The 16632-nt window shown below is 39.0% G+C and overlaps 3 protein-coding genes across 4 annotated transcripts in view; 1 reads left to right on the top strand and 2 right to left on the bottom strand.

Annotated features, from left to right (window-relative positions):
* LOC111658573 (cis-aconitate decarboxylase-like) overlaps positions 1–2157 on the bottom strand; it is a 4176-nt gene extending 2019 nt beyond the window's left edge. The window contains exons 1-5 of the mRNA XM_023411155.2: positions 2046–2157; positions 1653–1707; positions 1057–1244; positions 623–715; positions 44–249 (exon numbers count right to left, since the gene is read on the bottom strand). Coding sequence (XP_023266923.2) covers positions 44–249; positions 623–715; positions 1057–1244; positions 1653–1707; positions 2046–2063 — 560 coding nt within the window. The 5' untranslated portion in view covers positions 2064–2157. The remainder of the gene's footprint in view (positions 1–43; positions 250–622; positions 716–1056; positions 1245–1652; positions 1708–2045) is intronic.
* A 1104-nt stretch (positions 2158–3261) lies between these two features.
* Positions 3262–7134, top strand: LOC111658572 (uncharacterized). 2 transcript variants are annotated; one of them, XM_087175345.1, is made up of 10 exons: positions 3262–3456; positions 3541–5037; positions 5118–5210; positions 5311–5415; positions 5521–5630; positions 5727–5918; positions 6030–6192; positions 6286–6451; positions 6691–6785; positions 6876–7134. In XM_087175345.1, exons 1-10 carry the CDS (start codon positions 3300–3302, stop codon positions 6959–6961), a joined length of 2664 nt encoding a protein of 887 aa, XP_087031471.1. In that variant the 5' UTR covers positions 3262–3299; the 3' UTR covers positions 6962–7134. The 2 variants fall into 2 exon arrangements, with proteins under 2 accessions (XP_087031471.1, XP_023266922.2); XM_023411154.2 differs by lacking the exon at positions 3262–3456 and having other exon boundaries at positions 3637–5037.
* Positions 7135–14517: 7383 nt separating this feature from the next.
* On the bottom strand, positions 14518–16616 carry LOC111658582 (uncharacterized). The gene is made up of 5 exons (XM_023411163.2): positions 16471–16616; positions 15613–15725; positions 15437–15526; positions 15225–15347; positions 14518–15132 (listed from the first exon to the last, which is right to left on the bottom strand). Exons 1-5 carry the CDS (start codon positions 16589–16591, stop codon positions 14926–14928), a joined length of 654 nt encoding a protein of 217 aa, XP_023266931.1. The 5' UTR covers positions 16592–16616; the 3' UTR covers positions 14518–14925.
* Between the last annotated feature and the right edge of the window lie 16 nt (positions 16617–16632).

Genomic DNA, 16632 nt, shown 5'->3' with positions numbered 1-16632 from the left:
ACAGTATCTATTTTCAACAGGACTCACGCTATGAGGCGCTCACCTCTTGGGGATGTTGTGGGCCTCATTAGAGAACCTCATCAGTCGTCCCTGGATCTCAAGGCCGACATTGAAAGCCAGCAGGAAGTCCAGGCCACTAGGTTTTCTGTTAGTGGGCATCATGTCACTGAGTGCTAACACAGCAGGAAGGACTGCTCCTGAGGGATGAGTGGCAGGGTGCCACGTATCATCAAAGTCCATGGAGTGAGTCTGAAGCAAGAAGACAACTTTTTTAGCACTGTAATAATTGTATACCTATTATAGCGCACAGAAATACGTTGTGTAAACTAAACACAGTGAAATGGTTATTCATTACTTTTGTGTGCTGATAGAAAGAACATGATGTTACTGTGCAATATGAAATTAATGTGCCTTCTTTAGAGATAGAGGTCAAGCAATGTTTGCAGGCATAAAAAATTTGAATTTCTGCAGAAAGGTAATGTGGGGTCAATTCAGTATTTTTAGCAACGCCTCCTGTGGTTGGCTGCCTAGATTGTACCATAGCTGAGTAATTAGTGCCCCTGAAATTGTCTGGTGTACTGCGGATAATGGTAACATATCTGTTCCACCTATTTATACTCACCGCCACTCCATTGACAAAAGCTGCCAGTGTCGGGGAGAGCCTGGTGCCCCTGCGTCCGTAGACAGAGCTGATGTCATCAGGAGTGTACATGTGCTGACGGGAAAAGACAGAGACAAGTAAACACAGGGAGTATTATACAAAATATGAGTCACAGTTTCTCAGTTTTCACACACGTACATTCAAAATAGATCTTTACTTAAAATAGCTCATGACTCCTTCAGCTAAAGAAAGCTGGATATTTGTGAGTCATATGTCAATCAAATACCTGTGTCCAAGTTACATAATTCAATTCAGCATAATAATAATTTAGTGTTTTTTCATCTTATTTCAACTCATCCATCAATGTACATTTGACCCATGACAACTTTTCAAATAGGCATTTGCTTTCATCTGTCACATTCGTCCCTTTTTTCCCTTCCCCTCCTGTGCCTCACCTGACAGTGCTGCAGGGCCAGTTCAAACACGTCTGTCGTGCTGCCAATCACACCAACCCCAATGCTGTCCAGCACCATCCTTTTGCTGCGGTGGAGGACTACGGAGGACAAGTGCTGGGGCTTTATTTCACTGATGAACTTCCCAAAGCTGGCTGTGACTGTGTCCTCAGGGGCCGGGCACTTCAAAACTGCAGAGGTGAAGGAATGATGTGTAAAGAAAGAAGAAAAGAATGCAGAAGTGATTATTAGAAGATTATTCATCTTTAATGTCCTGTGGCTGAACAACAGAATATACATTTGCTTGAGTTTGAGAATAAAGTACATTGTTTTGTTACAGGCTGAACCAATAGCGTAATATGTCAGTCTGTGTGGCAGGGTTGTACTGCTTTTTGGACAGTAGGGTTAAGTAGTGCCAAAAGTCTGTAGAGCCTAACTCAACGTCTACTTGCCAGCTTTTTTCCTAGGCTTTCATCTACATCTTACTATCTTCATAAGCAAATTCAAGTTACCTCATTTGTAATGAAGTGGGGAAAAGGATAGTAAGAAGACAGGAAGTCAGGATTAATTAACCAACTATTGTAGTGAGGCTGGATTACCTTCCACTGCAGAATTATGCAGTCCTCTGACAGCCCATGCTGGCATAATGATTTTCTGTGGAACAAGTATAGACAGTTGAATACACATGAAAGCTACTAAGAAGTACATTTACTGCATTACCTCAGATTACTTAAATCAGACTGTAGTGGACATTACCATAATATCACTCACTCTGTCTTCCTCCTTTGAAAGGTGTGTTATTGGTGAGTACATGGTGCAAATTTAATTATCTAAAATTTTGTGTTAAATCTTTCAGCGGTCAGTCAAGTCAAACGGTTTTAATATGCCTGCCTATCCTCTTTATTCATTCTAGCAAAAATAAAAATGACACCCGTCATTACTGTCTAATTAATCTAATTAAAAACACCTGCAAAAATAATGAGAATATTTACCTGCAGTTTGGACATCATGGTTTCAGTATAGTGTTTTTGTCACGTTCCTGTTTTTCTTCTACTTCTCTTCTCTTCCAGCTGTCTCCTCCTTTTTCTCTAGTGATGAAGAAGTTGTGAATGATGCTGTTTCTCAGTTGGAAGGTGCCTGCCTTATAAAGACTTGACAGTAACTTTCGTTTACCTAATGGAACAAGGAAGAGTTCAAGGGTGGAATTTCCATCGTACTCACCATTAATATAATCAGCCCCATCAGAGGAGGTAACACTGTGGGCTGGTCAGGACTATTTCATTAAACTCCTCCTACAGCCAGGTAAGCCTTATTTATGACAAACCTGCATCTCTGCTTCAGGACACGTCACATCTGTGCAAGCATCTTGACGAAGTAAGGCTTCATTTTGATTATTTACAATAATAATAATAACAATAACAATAATAATAATAATAATAATAATAATAACAATTATTATTATTATTATTATTATTATTTTCATTTTTTTTAATAGAGCACTTTTCAAGCAAAAAACACAAGTGCTTTCAATATGATGATTTAAGGTTATTGATTAACATAATTTTTAAGATGGTGAATACACAGGGTAGAAATATAAAACTTATTAACTGTACTTTAATATGTCCTTGCCTGTCATCAGTGTCTTATCTATGACAGAAAAGATTATTCATGCAAACAGCTGCTGTATTTAAGACATTTAACAGGAAAGTTGAAAACAGCTCTTCTCTGTCTCTTGGGCCTTGACTCTTATCAAATAACATCTAATACAAAGTTTCTTTTTGAATTGTGTTTGTATTTTCTTTTAGTTTACAGCTCGCACCCCAGTAAGATTAGTGTTTATTTGTTTATTTGTTAGAATCCCCATTAGCTGTGCCCTAGAGCACAGCTAGTCCAATCTAGTCTATTGTGGTATCATCAGTTAAGGGTCCTACTTATGTCATTAGGTTTACAGTGATTAGCCTTTTCATTGCTATCTAATCTTTTTCTGAGACACTAAGCTGTAAGTTGTTATTTCCAACTACAAACATTAAAGTCTCTTTCTGAATGTTACTTACAGTACTCACAATACATTTGCAAATTATTGCATCTGTACTGCATTATATCATTCACCACTCACTACATTTTAAATAGGTACAGGCCATAATTCATTCATAGATATCTTGTCTTCGTCATTACATTTTTTAAAAACATTTTGATATTCTTTGCCAGCTGTTTCAGCAAAACATCCATTTGACAACAAAGACACTATGGCAGCATTAGATGGGTTTCCAGCCAGTTTCTATGGTGAACCAGGAGTGTTGGGCATGTTATCCAATGGGATCAGTGCATTCCTCGTACTTCTGCAGAACTTCAATGAAGCGCATACTGGCATTGCACCAGTAGGAGTGGAGAACATCCTTGCAGGTAAAAACTGCAGTAAATGTGCTTGAAAATATTTTAAAAAGTAATATAAAGTAATATAAATATAATTTACAACAATCTTTACAGGTGTCCATCTCATCTTAATTGGTGGTATATGCCAACTGGTGGCTGGACTGCTTTCCTTCAGAAAATATGATCATCTGAGTGGCACTGCCTTCATTGGCTATGCTGCTCTTTGGAGCAGTTTTGGTGCCACTCGAATCTACTTTGGTGCCTTTGATGAAACTCCTACAACAGTATCTCTAGCAGATCAAATGGCGAACAACATTACCTTGTCCACCAATGTGACGAACAGCTCCTGTCTGAATGCTACCGCAGAGGCTTGCCACTTATTTCTGTCCATAAAAGAGTCGGCGATTGCTGGTCTGGTCCCCTATATCCTTCTGTCGTTCCTCCTAGCCTTCTGCTCTGCCACAGTCAACTACATCATGCCTTTTGTTTTTGGGGCTATCACAGCCACCTTAATTTTTGAAGCAGTAGCTGTAGTAGCGAGCTCCTGGGCTCTTGTGGTCTCTGGGGTTCTTGAGTTGCTCATTCTACTTTTTGCCATCTATGGTTCGGCTGCACTGCTCGTCAAAGGTCTGAGTCAGCGTCTAGTCCTCAAAGGCTTTGGTACCCCTCTCTTTAATGTTCTCCTGCTAGGGACCGCCAACTCAGCAAGCGCCCAGAGCATTGGCCAAGAGAAGAAGAAAAACACAAAATACGCAGAGCCCATGGCCTTGGGTTTCTTCTGTGACACTATTGCCCCCTTTATCTTTGCTTTCTACAGCTTTGGGTACATGAAGTCCTTTGGCTTAGGAGCTACATGGGTCTCAATCATCTCAGTCACCCAGCTGTTCTCAAGCTACTACGCCCATCTGCGCCAAGATTGCTACCACACGACTAAGTTTGGTCTTCATGCTACATATTGGCTCATCAAGGCTTGGGATGAGTTTGTGCTATCTGTTCTGATTGTAGAGGAGAGTACAGTGGTCTCAGGCAGGCAAGCGATGGTGGGTGACTGGTTCTTTGTGGCGGCAGCCTTGGTGCTCTGTGTGGGAAGCTTGAACATGGATGTCCTGGAACTGATCCACAACATGTTCTTTGTCCTGCTCACAGTCTCAACAATCCCCCAGATCCCTCTCCACGGTTACTACATCTTCTTTGGTGTGGCTTGCTCCCTGTTCACTGCAGCCTCCCTGTATGGTACCTTCTCACGTCTCATCAACACAATAGCAGAGAAGTCTCTCATCCCTGTTGGCCCACAGCCCCTCTCCACTGAACAGCTACAGAAAGCTTTCAAGTGCAACAGGTCCAGACAGGGAGACCACGAAGTGCTTCAGGCTTCAGATGCCCTGTTCTACCTTTCAAATGGGGTTGCAGCTCTCTCAGCCGTCCATGCACGTGTCTCAAGCACAAATCCTTCCTTCCTCAATCTGACTGTCCCTTGGGTCCTCATCTCTGGCGCCATCATCCAGATCCATGTCAGCCGGCTGCAAGTTACAGGAGGTGGGCGTTTTGGATCTGTCATCTCGTCCTTCTATGTAGCAGTGTGGGCAACCTGGACCTGGTTTAGGTTTGCAGGTATGTTTGTACAAACATGTGATTAGATGGAGATTTGTTCCGACTGAATTACCCAAAATTCTTATCACATTTTTTTTCAGGTGACCTGCTACAATTTCCCACAGAAGCATCCTACGGTTTTTCAGCAGGAGTCATTGCTTTCCTGGTCATTAATGCTTTCCTCATGATGATAGGTAAGGTTGACCACATTGTTTTTTAAAAAGAATTATTACTGTCCTTTTTATTATTATCACTAGTTGAGCCAGTTGTAATTCCTTCCACCGTTCATATCAGCTGCCTACAAGAACCTGGTTTTGCTGGTTCTAACAACAATCATGGAGGTTGTTCTGGTCTGTTTCCTGTTGTCCACCCTGCAGCGACTGCCATACCAGCTAGAAAGTAAGGGTAAATCATAATATTTTAAAACTGTAGTCTTCTATTTACATTCTCTCTGAAAAATATCCTTGTATTCAATAAAATATTGTGACAACCTGTTCTTCGCAGTTGCCATGCTTGCTCTGCTTTCAATAATTTGTATATATGGAGCTCTGGCATCACTGGTCAACTGCATCTTCTCACAGAGACTGCTACCTATGGGCCCTCCCTTAATGAAGGTAAGCAATGAAGACACTCCTATTGAGTTGTATTCTTTCTGTTATTTTGGTCTGTTTGCTTGATGAATACCTTGCTTGTTCCATGGCCTCCCATAGAAACAAATGAAACGGGAATCCTCTCCAGAGACGCCTTGTCCAGTGGCAAATTCACGACTCACCGGTGGTCTCCTGAAGATCGCTGCCCTTCTGGAGGAAGGTGGAGTCTGTGGTATTCCTACAGACACAGTCTACGCCCTGGCCGCCTCCTGCAAGAATCCCCAGGCTATAGAGAAGATCTACAACATTAAAGTAAAAATTGAAAAATAAGGTGTTGGTTGAAGTGTAATATGGGACAGATCATTAAATGTAGTTTCCACACTGTGTGAAACTCATCGACCTGTTGTCTGTGACCTGCTCCAGGACAGACCAGCAGAGAAGCCCATCTGTATCTGCATCTCTAGCGTGGAGCAGCTGGTAGAAGCCAAGCCTCCCTTCAGTCCTCTGCTCTGGGAGTTCATGAGGAACGTGTATCCTGGAGGCATCAGCTGCATTGTCAGCAAAGGCGACTGGCTATCGAGGCTAGGTAAACTTGGCAGCTGCAGTTAAACATCTTTGTCTGAGATAAATAAATGACAGTTACCAGTATCCACCTCGACCTTTAAATGATCTTGTGCAGGAGTGGGACCAGCTTATGACCGTGTTGGCACCAATGACAGCATCATGATCCGCGTCCCTGACCACACTGTGACCTGCCACCTATGTGACATCACCGGACCCCTTGCCATTACCTCAGCCAATCCCAGTGGAGAGGCAGACAGCACCCACCACAGCATGGTCATCAAGTAAGTGTCTTTTCGCAGAATTTTGCTGCACTCAAGTCCTCATGCATGTCGGCTGTTATTCAGCTGACCCATTACACATCGTGCCATGTTTCAGAGTATTACCAACTTCGATGTTGAGTTCCTTTCAAAAGATGGATGCAATCTCATCAGTTGTACACTATTGAATTTGAATTTTACTTACCTATTAAAAATAACTATTCAAAAAAAATTCTGAAATACTATTTATGTTTTTGCCACAGTCGACTGGGACACAAGATCCAAGGGGTTCTGTGTGATGGGAACTCAAATGAAATTGTTGCTTCTACTGTGGTCAACTGCCTGAGGATTGATGAAGGTAAAAAAATCAAATTTCTCACTTAAAACTATTATTCTTTTATTACAAACAAACACTTTCTCACTCAAGTCTATCTTATTCTGTCCACAGGGACCATCACCATTGTGAGGGAAGGCTGTGTCCCTGCAGTAAAGGTTCAACAGATCTTTGACAGAGTGAAGAGCACTATGGTGTGATCATCATATACCTCACTTTTTAAGCCTCTTCTTCTTCTCCTGCATTTCCAAGGGCTTCCTTAAAAAACTATGAAGCGGATACAGTGAAATCTAATGTAGTGGTGGTTGTACCTTTCCTTTTTGTTGGTGTAAGTGTTCCAATAAAATCACTAGCCTACTATTACAATATTCAATGTTGCTTCTTCTTCAAAACCCATTATTGTAATCTTATATTATCAACAAAAGATATATTTCACATGACAATGCCATGTAATACGACCAAAGCATCGAAGAATAAATTAAATACATTTTCCACTAGATTATGAAGTGTTTTCACAAACAATTGAGATGTAAAGAAATTAAGTAATGCAAAGTTCTCTCCTGTTGCTATTTCTGTTTAAGCTTATTGTGCATTCATGTGCTACATTTCTCTACAAATAAACCACATTTAAATAATGTGTATTCTGATTTGTATCATAAAAGCATAATGAATCTGCTAAGATGACTGAATGTGTCATTGAATATGAAATGAAACTCAGTGCATTGATCTGTCATAGATAAGATAAGATGCCAAGATGGCAGGACAATAGATAGTTACCTCATGACTTGGCAGACACTCTGCATAGTGAAATTAGAAATAGAAAATAGAATTTGTGGTGTGTCATAATCTAGTGGAGAAGTATGAACACTTGTTGGACCTCAGCCTAAGCAGCATGGATAGTGTGCAAGCCTGTGGTAGTCATAGAGAGAGAAGACAACAATGAGATTTTTACATCTCCTCTGGAGAGGTACGGAAGAAGAGAATTACTGTGTGAATGCCTCTGGGTACATCTTGTGGTGCACAGATGTTGAGGTAATCTCCCAGTCCTGTTTGTCACCTTACAATCACGAGTCAACCATTTTATCTACCAAATAAATTCCCCTCCATCCTGCTAACTGCTGTGGATATTCCACCACAAGCCAACAGTATAGCGCAATCAGCAGCTATGAGAGCCAGCACTAGTGATACCTCACTATCCAGAGAGTATACAGGTCTATCTTAAGGCCCCCTTTTGGGAAATCGGACCACCCATCCGTGCTCTTGCTACCTGTTTACAAGCAGAAAGTTAAGAGTGAGAAACCCTTGAGGGCAGTTCAGTGCTGGTCAGCAGGCCAACAAGCTTACTGGGTTGTTTTCATTTAACAGACTGGTTGGCTTTTATGAACCCACTGCACCTGAATGAGTATGCCGAAACAGCTGCTATAGGAATATCACTGCCACAGATTCAAGACATAATTAAATAATGAAATGACCGAAATAAGAAAAAGGTGTACTGTCCTCAGACATCACCTCAGAAGTGATTAAAAGACAAATGATTATGTAACACTAGTGTAAAACCTGTGTGGTTTGTCAGAGTTGTAGATTCTGTACTGATGTGTCATGTGGAAATGCCTATCAAAGGCACACTGAAACCACTCTCTTTGCCTTTGCCTAATGAATACAAGCAAACTCTCAAAATTTCCAGTCAAAATGTACCGTACATCTAGAAGGAGGAATGCTGCAAGACAAGAAAATCACACATAGGAACAAAAATATAGTCCTGAGTGAGAAGAAGAGAACAATTCATGTGAGATGAGATGTTTTCCACATCTCTAGGGATTATGCAAACCAAACAATTAATTCAATTTTTATAATTGGAATAATAACTTGGATCTTGTTACTAAGAGATAAGATAATTATACTGAACTTAGACTGTCTTAATATCCAAAGTCGGACTAACCCTGCTTTTTCTACATTGGACTAAAATAACACAACTTAGCAAGAGGTAGTGACATGAATTTAGTGGTAGCTGACAAACACTTGACAGACATTTTAAGTTTGACAGAAATGGAGAAAATTAGTTTTCATTGATTTTGCTGCTGTGGAAAAAAAGCCAAGGGCAGTCACAGGGCTGACATGTAGGGACAGACAAGCATTCATTCACACCTACAGGCAATTCACCCATCATCAATTAACCTAACCTGCACGTCTTTGGTCTGAGGGAGGAAGCTAGAACACCCAGAGAGAACCCACGCCGACACGCAGAGACACTCCACACTGAAATAACTCTCTTGGGAATTTTCATTACATAATAAATACATGTGAACATCACAGCAAACACTCATAATTTCCCATACAAAATGTTATGCATGTTTTGAAGAAGGAATATTGCAAGCCAAGAAAAACACACAAAGTTCTAATTCTAAGTGACTGACCGAAAGAGAACAATGGATTTCTTTGTCTCCCACAGCTCTAGCGAATTAGTCATGTCATTATAATTGAAATGATAACTTGTATGGAATCCAATAAAGTCAACAAAGAAAAAAACAAACGCACTTTCTTGGACTCATGATGCACCATCCCTTATTTTTAAGAAATGATGTGATTGTGAAAGTATTATCGTGTCATTGTGAGGGCTTCTTTGATAATAATTAGAATACAAATACAAATTCTGTCATACCAAGAAAACACCTATTTTTTCACTTTTGAAAGTTTCAGCTCAAATCCATTGTAATTCGCACCTAATTAGCAATACTGAAAAACATTCTCAAGTTCAGTGAACAACTCCATTTGTTTTACATCTTCAAAACTCATAAAACTAACAATTTAACTTAATTCATAAGGTCTACCTGAGTTCATCTAACTTACATTTTTAAGGCAGCAGGGGAACTTATGTTCCTAAGATGAACAAAGTTAAAACTAGTGTGTAGTTGGATCTTAATATTTGAGATGTTTTTTATGTGTCTTTTCATTTTAACGAATGGTAAATTGTCATATGTCCAGTCACAGTATTTGCAAGTTGAATGATGAAATTATTGTAATAAGAAAACAGAACAACACTATATCATTGTTTATGTGACATTTCTGTAGTTGGAGCTCATTCAAGTTTCTCTTAATGTTTGACCTTTTTATGTGTTTTGGTTTAAAGAGTCACAGAAAAATTAAAATGAAATGAAATAACTGTCGTAAGACACAGTGGCAGAAAAACAAAGGAGTAAGTAACAATAAGGAAAAATCTACGTGTGGTTTGTCACTGTACAACAATCAGGAAATGTATCATTTGGAAATGTGTATCAAAAACACGCTGGTACAACTCTCTGGAATCTTCTTTGTTTAGTGAATACAAGTGAACATCACAGCAAATACTCACGTTCCACGCAAAATGACATGCACACCCAGAAGAAGGAATGCTGCAAACCAAGAAAATCACACACAGATAGAAACTGACTAATAGGGACAGAACAATACTCCTCTTTAGAGTAAGCCAAATGATTATTCACAGTTCAATAAAGATAATAACTTGGAACAGAAGTGCATTGAACTCAACCAAGAGGAAACTATTTCATTATCATAACATAACATTAAGGTGTGTACCACTAATTGAGAACACAGAGAAATAATAATGAAACCTGATTTAATTCACTATGCTAAGAATTCAACATGCAATAAAGTCTGACAAAATCCTTTGCAGTGGAAATATAGTGAAATACCTGATCAGATCACATTTGTGAAAACACAAATGGGCCAAACAATACGCTGTACCATGTGTTATCTTCTATTTATGGAACATTTTCTTGACCATGAGGTCTAGATTGTGTAATTATCAGAACTTTCCTGATAGTCAAGACTTTGTCTTGATGTTTCATTTTTTCTATTTAATTTATATGATTTTGTTTTAATTAACAAATGCAATATCTACAGGTACAAATTTTGTAAATGAAATCATAATCTTACTGATAATTGAAAAAGGATGATCATTATCAAACATCACACAGTGGTGGAAAAACACAGTTTCATGTAACAATCAGGAAGTACCAGAATTTAGTTTTTCAATGTAGCATATTTTACATAATGAAAGTCAATCACACACTGAAAAAACTATCCTTGTGATTTTAGTTTCCGTATGGTTCCCCAGTGTAGATTTTATCATCTTGTCATTTGGAAATATGTATTGTGCATATACACATTGAAACAACTCTTTTTGGAATTTTCTTTTATAAACACAAGTGAGCATCACAGTGAACCTTCATCAGAAGAGATGACATTCTTGTCACTCAATGAAGAAAAAACACTTGGTCACCAATTCTCATAATCACGATGTCCTGTCTTCTATTTATGAGAAATGATCTTTTAAATATGAGATCTGCAGTGACACAATGAAAAAACTATCCATGGCAATTTCCTTGCACAATACAAATAGCAAAATACAATGAGCAGTTGAAAAGAAACAGAAACTTAATGAAAGACTCATGAACAGGAAGGAAGGATTCATAGAAAAGACAAGACTAAAACACACTGTTGAATACGTATTAAAACACAAGATTAAAATGGTGATATGATGTATGACGGTTTGTATGACAGTCTCCAGTCACATCGTATGTAATTTTAATCATGAAATTATTGAACTTAGGGAAAGGGTTATTGTCCTCAAACGTCACCTCCACAGTGGCAAAAAAACCAAATTAGTAAGTAACAATAAGGAAAAATCTACGTGTGGTTTGTCACTGTAGTAGATTTTATCTTGCTTTAGCATTTGGAAATGTGTATCAAAAACACGCTGGTACAACTCTCTGGAATCTTCTTTGTTTAGTGAATACAAGTGAACATCACAGCAAATACTCACGTTCCACGCAAAATGACATGCACACCCAGAAGAAGGAATGCTGCAAACCAAGAAAATCACACACAGATAGAAACTGACTAATAGGGACAGAACAATACTCCTCTTTAGAGTAAGCCAAATGATTATTCACAGTTCAATAAAGATAATAACTTGGAACAGAAGTGCATTGAACTCAACCAAGAGGAAACTATTTCATTATCATAACATAACATTAAGGTGTGTACCACTAATTGAGAACACAGAGAAATAATAATGAAACCTGATTTAATTCACTATGCTAAGAATTCAACATGCAATAAAGTCTGACGAAATCCTTTGCAGTGGAAATATACTGAATCAAATCCAATCCACTTTATTTATAAAGCACAATTTAAATAAACACAAAGGTTCCCAAAGTGCTGTACATTTAAATAGACATAGTGAAAGACAGAATCATTAAAAACACAATAAAACATAGTACAAAATGGCTAAATTATCTGTGCACATAAAATCAACAACCTAAGCAGTGTTAAAAGCCAAAGAAAAGAGGTACGTTTTAAGAAGAGATTTAAAATTGGACAATGAAGAGGCCTGCCTAATGTGCAGTGGCAGTTCGTTCCACAGTTTTGGGGCGGCAACAGAGAATGCTCGGTCCCCTCTGAGCTTCAGCCTGGTTTTGGGAACCCTCAGGAGCAGCTGGTCAGCTGACCTGAGAGATCGGCTACGTGCATAGGGGTGCAGAAGCTCGGAGAGGTACATTGGGGCAAGACCATTTAAGGCTTTAAAAGCAAATAAAATTTTTTAAAAATGAATTCTAAAATGGACAGGCAGCCAGTGAAGTGAAACTAAAATCGGTGTAATGTGCTTGAACTTCCTTGTGCCGGTTACAAGACGTGCAGCTGCATTCTGTACTAGTTGCAGACATGCAATGGAGGAACCACTAACCCCCATATAAAGAGCATTACAGTAATCAAGCCGGGTGGTTACAAAGGAGTGGATTACTGTTTCAAAGTGCTGTCTATGCAGAAAGGGTTTTATTTTTGCCAGCTGCCTTAAGCTCAATTTTACCACAGCTTTAATCTGGCTGTCAAACCTTAAGTCCGCGTCCACTTTTACCCCCAGATCGTTAACCAAGGGTTTGGCGTACTGGGCCAAGGGGCCGAGGTCGACTGGGGAGGTCACGGAAGTGCCACCAAAGACCATCACTTCGGACTTTTTCTCGTTGAAATTTAAAAAGTTTCGAGCCATCCAGCCCAAACAATTTAGCAGTGGCTTAAGTGAAAAGGAATCAGTCTTTTTAAGGGGGACATAGATCTGGCTGTCATCCGCATAACAATGGAATAAAATGCCATGTACTGAAATACCTGATCAGATCACAGTTTCAAATGGGCCAAACATGGTACGCTGTTATCATGACATAACATTAAGGTGTGTACCACTAATTGAGAAGACAGAGAAATGATGAGAATTTACTATTATAATTACAGAATATTCAAGCCAAACGATTAGTCAGAGTTGAAATGAAATAATAACTTGGAACAAAAGTGAAATCCATAAATTTCAGAACAGCCAAAGCACAGCTATCAAAATGTCAACCTATCTAAATACTATGCTAAGAATTCAACATGCAATAAAGTCTGAAGAAAACCTTTGCAGTGGAAATATACTGAAATACCTGATCAAATCACAGATTCTAATGGGTGGTCAAGAATTTGTCTTGATTTCAATTTTTTTTTGTATTTATCTATCTTTTATATGCTTTTGTTTGAATGAATGAATGAATACAATATCTAGTTACAGAATTTGTAAATTAATTCAAAAGCTTATTGATAATCAAACAGGATAATCATCCTCAAACGTCACCTCAATAGTTGTGGAATAACACAGAGAAAGATTTTGTTTTAATTAACAAATGCAATACAATCTTACTGATAATCGAAAAAGGATGATCATTATCAAACATCACACAGTGGTGGGAAAACACAGTTTCATGTAACAATCAGGAAGTACCAGAATTTAGTTTTTCAATGCAGCATATTTTACATAATGAAAGTCAATCACACACTGAAAAAACTATCCTTGTGATTTTAGTTTCCGTATGGTTCCCCAGTGTAGATTTTATCATCTTGTCATTTGGAAATATGTATTGTGCATATACACATTGAAACAACTCTTTTTGGAATTTTCTTTTATAAACACAAGTGAGCATCACAGTGAACCTTCATCAGAAGAGATGACATTCTTGTCACTCAATGAAGAAAAAACACTTGGTCACCAATTCTCATAATCACGATGTCCTGTCTTCTATTTATGAGAAATGATCTTTTAAATATGAGATCTGCAGTGACACAATGAAAAAACTATCCATGGCAATTTCCTTGCACAATACAAATAGCAAAATACAATGAGCAGTTGAAAAGAAACAGAAACTTAATGAAAGACTCATGAACAGGAAGGAAGGATTCATAGAAAAGACAAGACTAAAACACACTGTTGAATACGTATTAAAACATAAGATTAAAATGGTGATATGATGTATGACGGTTTGTATGACAGTCTCCAGTCACATCGTATGTAATTTTAATCATGAAATTATTGAACTTAGGGAAAGGGTTATTGTCCTCAAACGTCACCTCCACAGTGGCAAAAAAACCAAATTAGTAAGTAACAATAAGGAAAAATCTACGTGTGGTTTGTCACTGTACAACAATCAGGAAGTACCAGTTGGCGAGGTGCACATTTTTACCAAATTTGATGAAATTTGTGTGGTTTACGGAGATATTGCATTCACAAGGCCCAAACCGTGTTTTTTGAGGTGACCATGACCTTGACCTATGACCACTAAATTCTACTCAGTTCATCCTTGAGTCTTAGTGAATGTTTTTTATAAAAATTTTCACATGTTCAATCATCAACAGCTATCAAATAAAAAAGATAAAATATGACGTAAAATGATCAAAGTGCAACAGACAATTTGTTTAATTTCATGACAGAAGCTGATATGGCAGTGTAGGTGTGCCTGTCTTTAAATGACTTTAATGTCATTAAATAATATAGTTTATTATTATGTATAGTTTATGAGTATTTAAGTAGTGTATTTTAATACAGTATCCTGGAAGTTCCCACACAGCACTTATGTTATTATTATCGACTCAACACCACAGTCACAACACAAACAAAAACTACTTTATATATACATTACATTCATATAACAAATGATAGTGCATTAGAATAACACTTAATAGAGTTTGCTCTACAAACCACACAGATAAAGAGACACACTTGATAACACATCAGTGTTTATCACATTACAGTATAATATTCATGACGCAGGTGGCAGCACTTTTAAGCAGTGCATTGATCCTATGACCCATTTCTGAGGACTGGGCTTTGTTCAGGTGAAACTGTGGCTGGTGTTGAGCTTCCACTTCCTCTTCCTGACTCTGTTGTGTTGTCCTCTGCTGACCTCAGGTCCTGTAGTGTGTCTGGTACATGCAGATCAGGCTCAAAAGCTGGATTGGTCTGCCCCTGTCTGTGTCTCCTCTGAACCTCTTCAAAGATCTGAAGAACCTTCCCAGCAGGAAAACAGGGGCAGACAGCATTAGTGTGAGCATACATTAAACTCTGTACTCAGAATGAACAGAACAATATATTTATATTACCTTGGATTTCGGAATGAGACCCACTCTAAAGAAACCAATGTGTCCCGTGTCAATCTTAGTGCAGTCGACCACAGTAGATGCAATGTTCTCTGGGGAGGGGCCATCACATAGAACACCATCCACCTACCAAGCAAAATGCACAAAGAGTTTACTGCAAAAACAAAAAACAGAAGTACCTCTTGTATTTAACAAGAGTAAATCATTGTCATTACCTTGTCTCCCAGTTTGGCATAAACTTGGTTGTGGTGAGTTGTGTCTGCCTCGCCTGTAGGGTTAGCTGAGGTTACTGCGATGGGCCCCACCTGCAGAAATAAGAGGTAGTTGTATTCACTACAAGCTCTGCTAACAAGTTTCACTCAGAGACCCGCAGTGTTTCTCATACACTTACCAGATTAATGAGGTGGGTGGCCACAGCACAGTCTGGGTTTCTGATAGCTATGCTTTGTGGAGTCCCTATGTGTTTGGCAGCATCTCCCAGACCAAAAGTGTCCATCCATGGACCTGTGTGAGACAAGAAACCAATGTGATGCTCAAAATACACCCACCATGCAGCATAAGGCACTAATACAGGCACACACACACACACACACACACACACTAATATATACAGTATCAGTAAAAGTAATCACTGTTTCCACTTCAATAAAACATTTAGCAGCCAACCACACCTGGATTTCTTTGACCTGCTGCCACTTGCACACTGGCTGAGTCTCTGCTGCGCCCCTGCAACTGACAGCTCTATCTTTCTACATAGAGTTTGCAGGCTACTCCAATGTTGGATTTCTTTTCATTATAAATCAATTTCTAATTAATTTTAGACAGAAAATGTATCTAAAATGCCACTGTCTCTACAAAATATATTAAAAAATTTTCATGTCTGTGACATGAAAACATTTATTCAGATTCAGCCATAGTACAACTATAGTGGAAGGTGCCAGTTTGTGTAATGTTGCTGATATGATCTTAATATGACTGTCAACAGGTCTTTTCCCTGTCTATCTTTTGCTAGGAGGCACATGTGTCACGTGTGAAAAAATAGGTGAGACGAATCTCTAGATCACATGATGCAACGACAAGGTGTGTGAGATGCGCATGTCACGTAGGTCGTGTGTCTACTCTTACCTGTAAACATGGGCATCAAAATTAAAACCAAGATGTTCCCCAGCCACCAGGCACACGCCACACATCCAGTGTGTTCTCGGCCTTACACATTCAAATAAGCAAACATCCACAAACGCACACATACCTCTGAGTATAACCATGCTAATGGAGGAGGGCCACGCAGCCTGCATGAAGTCCAGCAGCAGAGGGCTCATTAGGTGTCGCACTGGCTCAAGCTGCTTGATGGAGGAGATCCACATGGACATGGGTCTGTCCTGCGCCTGCTTCTTCACCCTGATGTCAAACA

Source organism: Seriola lalandi, unplaced genomic scaffold (assembly GCF_002814215.2).
Source record: "Seriola lalandi dorsalis isolate HSWRI2012SDOR001 ecotype SW California unplaced genomic scaffold, Sedor1 jcf7180002054454, whole genome shotgun sequence".
Classification (NCBI taxonomy): domain Eukaryota; kingdom Metazoa; phylum Chordata; class Actinopteri; order Carangiformes; family Carangidae; genus Seriola; species Seriola lalandi.
The sequence above is the reverse complement of the archived record's forward strand: the minus strand, read 5'-3'. Positions and strand labels throughout refer to the sequence as shown.

Coding starts and splice junctions, on each gene's coding strand:
- LOC111658572 (XM_087175345.1), top strand. CDS start 3,300: ATGGCAGCATTAGATGGGTTTCCAGCCAGTTTCTATGGTGAACCAGGA. Junction 5,631..5,726: donor TGGGCCCTCCCTTAATGAAG/GTAAGCAATGAA, acceptor GGCCTCCCATAG/AAACAAATGAAACGGGAATC. Junction 5,919..6,029: donor AGAAGATCTACAACATTAAA/GTAAAAATTGAA, acceptor GACCTGCTCCAG/GACAGACCAGCAGAGAAGCC.
- LOC111658582 (XM_023411163.2), bottom strand. CDS start 16,591: ATGTCCATGTGGATCTCCTCCATCAAGCAGCTTGAGCCAGTGCGACAC. Junction 15,726..16,470: donor TAGCATGGTTATACTCAGAG/GTATGTGTGCGT, acceptor TGTCTCACACAG/GTCCATGGATGGACACTTTT. Junction 15,527..15,612: donor CCACCCACCTCATTAATCTG/GTAAGTGTATGA, acceptor TTATTTCTGCAG/GTGGGGCCCATCGCAGTAAC.